This window comes from Anabas testudineus, chromosome 12 (assembly GCF_900324465.2).
Source record: "Anabas testudineus chromosome 12, fAnaTes1.2, whole genome shotgun sequence".
Taxonomy (NCBI): Eukaryota; Metazoa; Chordata; class Actinopteri; order Anabantiformes; family Anabantidae; genus Anabas; species Anabas testudineus.
The window spans coordinates 17,491,340-17,503,061 of record NC_046621.1 but is presented as its reverse complement, the minus strand read 5'-3'; the positions used below and the strand labels follow the sequence as shown (position 1 = coordinate 17,503,061).

Genomic DNA, 11,722 nt, shown 5'->3' with positions numbered 1-11,722 from the left:
ATGGAAATGAAACTTATCAACCTGCAGAAGGCTGAATTCAAAGACACCCTGAAGGTCAAAGTGGAAAAAATGATGTAGTATGCATGCCTGATAACGTCAGGGCATATTCCTAACGAGACAACGGATGATGCCCAAGGGTGTCTCCTCCCAGATGTGGACCAGGGCATCACTGAGCTCCAGGACAATCTAAGGTGCAACCTGCCAGTTTCAGATGGACCAAAACATAATGTCCCAGAGGTGTTCTATTGGATTTAGTTCAGGCGTGGTCAGTCAATGGTATCAATTCCTTTATCCTCCAGGAACTGCCAGCATACTTTCACCACATGAGGCCGCGCATTGTCATGCACCAGGAGGAACCCAGGACTCACTGCACCAGCAGGGACAGTTTGTCCAAGGAATTAATCCCTATTATCATACCTAATGGCACTCAGGGTGCTGTTGTCTAGCCTGTGGAGGTCTGTGCGTCCCTCCATGGTTCTGCCTCCCTAGACCATCACTGACCCACCAGCAAACCGGTCATGCTAAACAATGTTAACATAACATTCTCCATGGCTTCTCCAGACCTTAAAGTCTGTAACATGAGCTCATCTGTGAAAAGCAAAGGGGCCCAGCATCAGACCTGAAAATTCTAGTGTTCTATGGGAAATGCCAATTAAACTCCACGGTGCCAAGCCCTGAGCACAGGGCTCACAAAAGGATGCCTGGCCCTCAGGCCACCCTGAAGTCTGTTTCTGATTCTTCATTTAGAGACATTCACACCAGTGGCCTGCTGGAGGTCATTTTTCTCTGGTAGTGCTCATCCTGTTCCTCCAGTTGATGGGTTAAGGATCTTTTAAGGCCCTGTCCAGTAGTTTCTCCTGGATCCTTCTCTGTGAAACCTTCTGACAATGGTAAATATTGATGTACCATCCTGGAGGACTTGGACTGCCTGTTCCACCTCTGTAGGGTCCAGGTATCACCTCATGCTACCAGTAGTGACACTGACCCCAGCCAAATGCAGAACTAGTGTAAAAACAGTTAGAAAAGATGAGCAGGGAAAGAATGTCAGTGTCCTCTACTTGTTAAACCATTCCTGTTTTGGGGGTCGTCTTATTGTAGTTCACCTGTTGTTAATTTCATTAACACCAAAGCAGCTGAAACTGATTAACACCACCAACACCATCTGCGACTTAACTGACCACATCCATTTTCCAGAAAGAACGCTGATTAAAAAGCGTTCCTTAAATTTTTTTGAGCAGTGCATTTCAACTCTTTCAGCTGCTCTAATAAACAAATACAAGCCAGCGTTGTGGTTTAGCTCCCAGCCAATCACCAAGCAATGCAGTTTTTACTTCATCAGCCAACACTCAAGACAATTTCTTAGAAATTGCATTGCTTAGTTAATATAATTACAACCTCAAGCACGTAAACACAGGGTGGATTTGCCTAAGTAGGACATCAACAAAAGTGAGACAATTAAGCGTTGCCTAGTTCCAACGTCAAATGATTGTTATGGGTGTGGTTGAAACCTAAACAGAAACTAGTCGGCCTTTGTTCAAGGACACTGAAGCAGCAAATAAATTAAAACTTAAAAGACACGATTGTTTATGTGAATACAAGGTAATGCAGGCATTGTGTTATTTGTAAAGCCCCATTGTCTTCGATGGGGTTATAAAATAAAAATGCAAGTCATCTCCGTATCCAGTTATCTTTTTCATCAGCTGTCTTAGACATTCTAAGTTGAATTAACTTGACATTATTAAAACTTAGTAACACATATAAAAGCTTCATTTATTACCCTAAATGTGTCCTGTATAATGTTTCACACTGTAGTTTTGAACTCATCTTGGACTACCTGTACATCGTTCACTGAGCAGATGCCACACTACATCAGCAAGATCACAATATAATGTATCAGTATCTACATGCTAGATTCAATTGGCCCTATTCTAGTGTAAATGTGTGGATGAACTTTCCACTAAAAGGCCATGTATACACACAAAATGAGAAAAAATAAAGTAAAATACAACGTGGAGCTGCAGCTTTGTTCAGTCACTGTGCATAGAGGCGAGGGAGGAGAGGGAGGAGGAGGGAGGGGACAGAGCGTATGCACCGCATCTGACGTCAGAATCTTGCTCCAAAGATAAGTGGGAGGCTTGCAGCAAAGTTACAATGTTCGTCCTTTCAAGAGGACGAGAGCCAAGAGTGGCCGAGTCCAGCGGCCAGGCATCGGTGCGCGCACGGCTCAGCACCTGTAGGCAACGGAGCGTTTGGCGAAGTATACCTGACACACTTAGTCTATTTTCTGCCCACAGCCTGGAGCAGCCCATGGAGCAGCGCGGAAACTATGCGGGGAACTGAGACGTCCGACAGACACTCGCGCGTAATGAAGGACAGCCCGAAGTAAATCGCCCGCGGACGTATAAACACAGAAAGAGGAAATGAGAATGGCGAGTGAGGATCTGCTCGTGACACTCCAGATACTGCCGGGCTTCTTTTCAAACTGTCTCTTCCTCGTCCTGTACGACTCCGTGGTGCTCGTGAAGCGCGCCGTGGCGCTGCTCAGCTCCAGGTCCGCCGCGTCCGGAGAGTGGCGCCCCATGTTGACCTCAGCGGCGCTGCGCTCCATCTGGAACAGCTTCCTCCTAGACGCCTACAAGCAGGTAAAGATCATTTAGTGCTTTGAGTCGAACCAGCTCCTGTTCACGTTGGGGGATCTCTCTGTAAAGAGAGTTTGAACTCTCCCCCGTGCGCCTACGACCTAATGGCCGCATCGCCCCCAGTGTGCCGGTGGTCACGTTGTTTGGGCATCGTCTCCTCAAGGACACTAAGTAAACTCGTTTTTCCTGTTAGAAGTGTGTGTGCGTGTGTGTGTGTGTGTGTGTGTGTGTGAGAGAGAGAGAGAGAGAGAGAGAGAGAGAAGGAGGAGACGGCCCGTTAAATCTTAGTTCTGGCCCCTCCTGCTGTCTGTGATCAGACTGTGTTAATGCATGATCTAGATTTGTAACATATTGCAGACATCATTCAAGCAGCCTGTGCTTCTGTTTCTGTGCAATTGTTTATTTTATTTAACTTGTCACACACAACACACATTTTCCATTTATGATACTCCACCAAAGTAAAATCCAACAGCAACACAGTGGATATATCACTTGTTAATGAGTTGCAGTAAATACATAATAAAATACATTGAGGCTGTTCAACAGGTGTGATTAGAATAAAATTAGTAGTGCGCATGGATCACTTGTGGAATGCTACGTGAACACTGCTCTTCCCTTTCGCTGACCCAAATTAGTAAATGTTCAGATGTTAAATGGCTAATAGACAGATGTAAGATGGGTTTGACAGGAATTATGTGTAATATTTTTGAGGTATGCATATTTGTAGTTTTCTACTGTAAGGGCCTGACTAACTTAAGGTTTGCATGTACTAAAACATGTGTGAACTTGATCCCATCTACAAAAAAATAAAAAAAGGGGGCATAAATTGACCCACTAAGGATGTACGCCGAGGACTGCGTCTTTTAAATGAGCAAAGTGGCTCACGCCATGTGGTTTTTGCACCCTTGCCGTCATAAATATGCAGAGTGAGACGTTTCCCCCCCCCACCCGAGTGGATGGGGGGGGGAAAATAGAGGCAGGAGAAAATGCAAATACAAAAATTGAGCTCACGCAATGGGATTCGCCATGCCTGGAAGCAACTGTGGTAGCTGCGATTGCATCTGTGTTTAATATGTTTGAAAGGCAGGTGCAGTCTCCCCGCGCACAGATGGCTGCTGTTGTGAGGGCGAGCAGGGTGCATAGGAGAAATGAAAGAATGCGTATATACCACAGGGTGGTGGAAGAAAACATGTGGAGCTGTTGAGGTGAGCTACAGGATGATTAGGAGGCAGTCCCGCGAAAGAGACACAAAATACCCCTAAAGCCAAAACCTGCAGCTCTGCATCTCCTTCAGTCTGGGTCATTCCAGCATACTGTGGGTTGCTGCTGCAGACTCCCTCATGTATCTTGTCCCAAATCTAAATATCTTGTCACAGAGAATGGGCCATTCCACCAACTTTCCACCCACTCACAACCCATTGAATGGGGCCAAATGTGACTTCCATGCAGTTCCAGGTTTCCTGAGAGCTAGAAGTAATCTTTCCATAACGCGTTTCTTACCATAATACTGAGATTTTGTAGCTGTTGCTCATCAAAGTGATTCCACACACAATTATCTACTTGCTATTTGGGATCTAAGTAAATTACTTTCCATTTTCCTAATATCTGCTGATGCATGAATGTTCAGCCACATACACACAAACACAGAAATGTAAGGTTTGTGCGTCAGAGGCAGTGCGCACCCTCATGCTCACACAAGTTTCAGGCTCCTACTGTCACATGTTTAAGTGTTCTTGGGCAAAACAGTTAAGCCCAAATTGCCCCCAGGTGGGTCGGACCAGCTGCAAAGCAGCGCCGCCGTTGGTGTGTGAGTGTGAATGGGTGAATGAGAAGCAGTGTCGAGTGTTTTGCTCACTGATATATATGAAGTATAAAAGTGCCGTGTAAGTGCAGATCTTTACCATTTTAGTGCATTTGTGTGTTTGTATTTGAATATTGAAGGGAACTAATGAGTTGTCTTGGATGGATCAGTTACAAATAATGAGGTGGAGGATTTACGTTTCATACTGTGCAGAAGGTATGCAGCTATTAACTACCTGGATGCAGCTGCTACAAAACTGTGGTGTGACAAAAACCTTAATATGAAATAATAATTATTACAGTGTGTCTAATTAGGGTTGTGTGGTAAAATAATAAATTTTTATCTGTTTTTATGTCCATAGGTGAAACTTGGCTGTGAGGCACCGAACTCCAAAGTGGTAAAGGTTCCTGATAACTCTTGGCGTAGCACCAACATCACTAATTTACCACCTGGTGCCAGAATCAAAAATGGGGATGAGTGCCACCTTCTGGATTTTGAGTCATCCGATCGCCCCCTGGTGGTCAACTTCGGCTCGGCCACTTGACCCCCGTTCATCAGTCACCTGCCGACTTTTCGGGAGTTGGTGGAGGACTTCAGTGATGTGGCTGATTTCGTGTTGGTGTACATAGATGAGGCTCACCCATCCGACGGCTGGGTGGCACCTGCTATGGGGTCGTGCTCTTTCAGCGTACGGAAGCACCAGAACCTGGAGGAGAGGTTGGGGGCGGCACGCAAACTCATTGAGGAATTTTCCTTACCACCACAGTGTCAGCTGGTGGCCGACTGCATGGACAACAACGCTAACGTGGCTTATGGTGTTTCCAATGAACGGGTGTGCATAGTACAGCAGAAAAAGATTGCGTACCTGGGGGGCAAAGGGCCTTTTTTTTACAATCTGAAGGATGTGCGGCAGTGGCTTGAACAGAGCTGCGGTAAACGGTAGGCGTCATGGAAGACAATCAGGGAGGAGGACATTTAAGCAGTTATTTTGTTTTGTTCAAGCTTGACAGGAAAATCAAAAGGTGTGTTATGATGATTTAATATGCCAAAAAGTTGTAACGAATCAAGTTGTGGCACAGCTTCTTCTACTTTTGAAATGAGGCCAACGTTTTGCACAGCAGTCTATTCAACGTGACACGAACATGTGATGGTTCTGTAGGCAACAAGTTGATTGGAGACAGCACATGAGGTTGACAGTGTATTTATGCCTGCTTATGCTGCTATGAGGATTTCTTTTATTTAAATTAAAATCCAAATAACCCAAATAGGGAAAAGACCACAATTTCTATTTCTATTTATAAATACGTTTTATAAAGAAATTGGTTTTTAATTATTTTATGGAATGGAATAATATTTGGATTAGTTTTAATGTGGTCATGTTTATATGCACTATTTAAAAAAAACTTGAATTAAATTTACCCTTCTGCTTCTCTTTTTTTATTCATACAGTACATTCTGATCATTCACAATCTGACAGCTTTAGTGTGTTTAATATGGAATCTGAAGTCGATTTAATGTGGCTTTTGTTTGAAACCTATCAACAGAGAAAGACAATTCAATATAAATGTATACTTTAGCGGGTTAAGGGTGTAATCATTCTGGTTCAGACTTTGACTTTTGTGCCACGGTTAACGTAACGTTTTGTTTTCTTCTTTGCTGCAGAATTTTATTAAATCAAACAACACTCTGGGTGCCTTAAAAACACAGATGACCTACACTTTAGACTGTCCCTGAAAGCCTAATAACATGGATGACCTACACTCCATACTGTCTCTGAATGCCTCCCCAGAGCTGAAGCTGAGAGACAGCTCACTCTACACGCTCTACTCATACAGATTTTTTTCTTAACATATAGCCTGCAGACCAAGCATGTGATAGGTCCTCTTACAACAAGAAATATCAGATTTACGTGATGTTATATCAAATTTACAGATTCAGTCAGAGTCCCTGACTGGACTTGGGATGGTAAAGGCAACCGACCCCGGTCTCAGTTTCAGAACTGTTACACCCATGGCTGCGGGAGACTTAACTTTAGAATTAGGTGGGGTGTCAAAACACTGACAATCATTAGCATTTCTGCTACTGCACTTAATAAGAAATCCCTAAAATGTAGAAAATATTCACTTTGACGCTAAAGGTTCATGTAAAAAAAGCCACATTAACTCTACCTAAATACTTCCTATCCACTGTAAGTGCCAATACAACCATATATCCTAAACCTTGTTGTTTTGCAAGGTGTGTTTAGAATGAAGTACCATAACTTCTTGGATTGTCTAATGTCTTTTCCAGCCTAGAAATTTCTACTGTCTGGTACTGTAAAGAATTCTTAGGGAGGTGGTCGGGAGGAATGATAGGCGTTCCTCCTAACATATGTTCCTTTATTACATTTCCAGTGCCTAGCCTAAACTATTTTACAAGCATCACTGTCTCTCAGCAATGTGTATTTTAGAGCAAGGTGATGAACATTTACTAAAGACAAATAGTATTATTTGTATTTCAGATGAGATATATTCCTAGTGGAGCTGAAGAATTTATAATAAGGATGATAATTTTCTTGCATTTAATGGAAATTGAAAATATCTATCTAAAAATGTGGATTTACAGCAGAGGCACTACATGGGTGTTAGGTTTACATTTTCTGGAAAGCATTTATGATGCAATTCTGTTTTTTTTTTGTTTTGTTTTTGTTTTTTGTTTTTTTACCTAAGTGGCCCTTAATACTTTAAGTAAAATCAATTTCTACTTTAGTGCCAATAATAAATGATCGGTGCTGTCAGCCAATCCTACATGTATTCAAACTGCTTAAAAAGATATCCTGGGCCTGTGTCACAAAGCAAGTTAGACTTAGCCTGGCTCTTTTGGGATTATCTGTCTTAACTGAGCTTAACATTGGCTTTCCTGGATCACCTGTCCTGCTGTCAACTGGTTCTGCTAAGTCAGGGGTTACCTATCCATTAATAAGTGTGTTCATGTCACACCTGTGAATGAAGTACTTAACATAAAATGCTCTGATGAAACAGTGATACCTGAGGATACATTTAGTTATAACAACAACAGAAAGTGATATTCCACAAGTGGAAATGTCACAGTAACAGCACGTGTATGAAATTGTTACTATAGTTTTTTAATATTCCTAAGAAGGTGTAGGAATACTACAAATAATTCCCACATGTGAATGTGAGGCGAAAGCTATATAAGCCTGTGTTTACTTACTATAAACTCCTCTTTAGGAATGACCACTCAGTTTCTCCAGTGATCTGACGGGTGGTGGTCTGACAGGTTGTGATCCAATCCTTAGCTCTAGAACAGTTCAGCTGTTCTGAATAAGTTGCCGCAGTGATTTACCCTGGTTAACAGTAAGCCAGCTTCACTATCCTGGAATACTTGAGTAAATCCAGAGATACCTGGCTAACTTACTAATCTTGGTTAATGATACAGGCCCATGGTCCAAAAGTAATTTAAATAATAGATAAATAGATGTAATTGAACAGGGGGTGGACAGGCCCACAAATTGAAAATAGCATGTTGGTTCAATAGACGAAGAGCAATACTGGTCAGTTCATGGTCCACAGTTGCCTAAAGAAATACACAGAGGTACTTACTAGGTGGAGAGAAGCTTATACCCTTTTTTATCAACCCAGTTCCAAGGCTGGCTCGGAATCAGTACTTAACTTAGAACTGGTTCCTTGTGCTTCGACGGTCGAAGAACTGATGGTCAAAGAGGGGCATGAGTGGACTTGCTGAAGAATAGTCATGTTTTATGAATACCTGTAGATTCAGCATAGATGATTTTCAACTTTAAAATGTGTTTTATTTCATAAATCTACGTAACATTTTAACTAGCTCAGCTCAGATTTGCATGTATTGAAACATTCTGAACATGTCTACTGTTGGTTGTGGAACTTGTCATTATGCTGAAGTGATGGGATGCAAAGATGGTTTGTTCTAGTCGTAGTGGCAAAGGTGTATAAATGAAAACCTTTGACGAAAGAGTCCTCGACTCAGTCTCTGGTTGGATAGTAAATTGCACCTAGTCAATATGACACAGAACGTTTCCATCTACTTTGATAATCATTCTGCTAAAAGTGCTTTTGTCTCTGTAACTGATCTAGACAACTGTGTTTTATTTCAACACATTTCTTATCCCAGGGTTTTTTTTCATTCATGCCTAGTGCATTGTTCTATTTTTTCTATTATGTCAAAGGAGAGAAATAAAGGCGAATGTTTGCTGCTGGAACTGTTTCATATGTTGTCTTTATGACCCATAAAACCTTGATCGGGATCTTGAATATTAGTAAGGAAGGGGGGCAATACATACAAACAGTTTACTACAAATAAAGTTTTCAGTGGTGAAAATAAAATCTGACGGTGAATTGTGAGGGGCCAGGTCTGAAAGGACAGGAGATGTTTGCAAGGGAATATTAGACAGGGAAGTGCAATAACATAAACAGCAGTAATGGCTTGCAATTATTATGATTCTGGCTTTCCCGTCACTAATTACACAACTACAATCTTGTCAATGGCTGGGAGTTTGGTCAATATTTGTGCTGAAAATGTCCTTACATAAGTATATTAACAGCCATATACAGGTTCAGTGACAATCATGCAAAATAAGATACAGTGATAGATAAGATACCTTAGCTTAGGTCTACTAATTCTATTAAATTACATTTTTATATGCCTTTTATTATTTATTTATTTTATAACTTTTATCATATATTTTAATCATTATTTTTTACTGTACAACTTCATCATTGTTTCATGCATCTTTTTCTATTAACAAAGTGTGTCAAGTGCTATAAACTATGTAGATAGTTGCCGTGCAAACAAATACACTGGTACTGAACACATGAGAAAAAATTGAAGACAACAAATGATCGAATACAGTAAATTGTCATTTTAGTGACTACAGTGTTATTTAAATAGTTTGGGTTGTGTTTAGCCACTCCAGCAATTGGTCAAGGTTAGGAAAAGTATGTTGTCCTGCTTAAGTGAGAAAAACTTATATATTCAATTGTTTGTCTTTTCAAATGTTAATGCTTTAATGCATAGTCAATAATTTACAATGATCTCTGCCCTTATACAAAGATATTTCCAATGGCGGATTGAGCCTGTTACTGTGGTCATAGTGTGTTGCTGTAGACACTGATACAGTAAATGAATAACTCTCCCATATTATTCATTCTGTTACTGGTTGCAATGAAAAAACATTCTTATCATGGTTATCATATTATATTTAAGATTTTGTGAACCTTGATCCAAAGCTATTATGATTTTAAAACTAGATTACAAATGCAACTAAGATCTTTTTTATTATATTATAATAATATTAATACTATACTAATATCTTTATTCACCAGATGTTGTAAATGTTAAATAATTTTGTCAAGTTTATGAAGACTGCAAGTTTGAAAAAAAAAAGCATTTCTAATGCAACTTGCCAATATTATGCAGCGCAATAAATAATCTGTATTCAATTTCATTTTATTTGTATAAAACTGTAAATCACAACAGAAGTTGAAGGAGGCACTTTACAGTGTAAGGTTTAAGACCTTACAAAACATGACTGTACACAGAATTATATACTGTATAAAACCCAGTAAACTTAATCTGTATTTTAAATTCCCTCTTCAGCTACTGCCAAGTGAATATTTCACACTGTTACTTTACACCTGAATAAGTTCATATTGTACAAGTTTTATGTGACATACATATCTGTATCCATCTGTTATGGAACTCAGAGACAAGTAAATAATGAATGATTGTTCAGTGTTAACTACAGTAAGTAGAGTAAGATGTTCCTTTCAAAGTCCAATAGTGATAACATAAAATTGAATAAAAAAATATAATAATAAGCTGTTGGATAATCCATATCACCAGTCACTAAATATATAAATTATTAACTTACGAAACACATATGAGGGATGATATGAGGGAATATACTGGTGATGTAGCTTTCACTAGATTTAAGGATAGGTTCACAGTTTTTCAATATTTCTTAAAACAATAGCCAGGTACACATATGAACTTGAAAGAGTTTTCACTTGCTGTAATCATCTTTTCTGTACTGGACATGAAGAGAAAAAACATTTTAAGGAGTGCCACATCCGGACTCCTTATTCTGTCCATGTATTCTAATGTTTAAAAGGAGGATTTTGTACTAAATTAGTGACAAGTTTGAATGGTTGAAAAGTTACATTGTTTTTAGCTAAACTTTTTTATATGATGCTGCACAGACGGAGGACTGTGGCTATTGGCCCTCATCAGCTACATAGGAATCAGCTTTTGGGTTATCAGAAAGGGTGGTTACAGCAAGTAAAACCTGTTTGAGAGTTCATGTGAGTTACTGACTATTGTTGGAAGACAGCCTTGAAAATTTGGAAACCTTTAAGGCTCTTCTTATGCCCAAAGAAAAAACAAACTTGCATGTGTTGTCTGACCATGTTTGATGGAAAAAGTTTTTAAAAAGTGCCAATACTTATGTTTCCATGCAACGAAAGAAGACTATGTTTTGTAGCAAATTAAATCATATCCTGATTATATCCTGAACATTTTTAAATAAGTGAATCACTACATTTAGCAAGTCGCAGCGTACGGTTTTCAGTGATGTAATCACATAGTTTAGCAGAAAAAAAAGCCTCCTGTCTAGGTTTATTCTTTATATGTTTAGTATCAGCATATGTAACACACCCTTTCATTAATTGTCAACGTGTCCTAATTATGTCAATATAAGAGATATTTATGTTTTACATAACGTTTTGTGCCAAAATCTAACCAAGCAGTTTGCATGTGCCAACCTAATTAAACAATGTTTGTGCCCTAACCTGCTACATTCCATGTCACTGTATTTATGATGTCTGGCATGTGAAAACAGCTAACTGATCCAATAATAAATGCCCTGCTGTGCCAACAAAAAAGTAGAGTAGGGCCCTGCTAACTGCAGTAACAAGCTGATAACAACCCTTTCGTGGGCAGTTGACCAACACTTGAAACTGGTAATGTAGAACAGTCATGTCCTGAAGTCTAAGTCTATGGTGCTATGTGGATTGAAATGACTAGCTACAAAGATTTTGTATTTTTGGCTTTTGTCCACAAGTAAGGGTGAGATGGAGTTTATATATGCAATATAGGCTGTAATGAGCATGTTGTACAACATACCTGACCAGCAAGACGAGTATGAGAAAAGAGAAAGCTGTTCCCTGAAGTGTAATTATGACTCATTATTATTAGTAATTTCATTACTCACATATAATCATAAGCTTTGGGTAATAATTGTAAAAAT

The 11,722-nt window shown here is 39.8% G+C and overlaps 1 protein-coding gene across 1 annotated transcript; it reads left to right on the top strand.

Moving 5' to 3' along the window:
• The first annotated feature begins 269 nt into the window (after positions 1-269).
• Positions 270-8,677, top strand: dio2 (iodothyronine deiodinase 2). Its single transcript, XM_026355102.1, has 2 exons — positions 270-2,642; positions 4,802-8,677. Exons 1-2 carry the CDS (start codon positions 2,421-2,423, stop codon positions 5,381-5,383), a joined length of 804 nt encoding a protein of 267 aa, XP_026210887.1. The 5' UTR covers positions 270-2,420; the 3' UTR covers positions 5,384-8,677.
• The last annotated feature ends 3,045 nt before the right edge of the window (positions 8,678-11,722 follow it).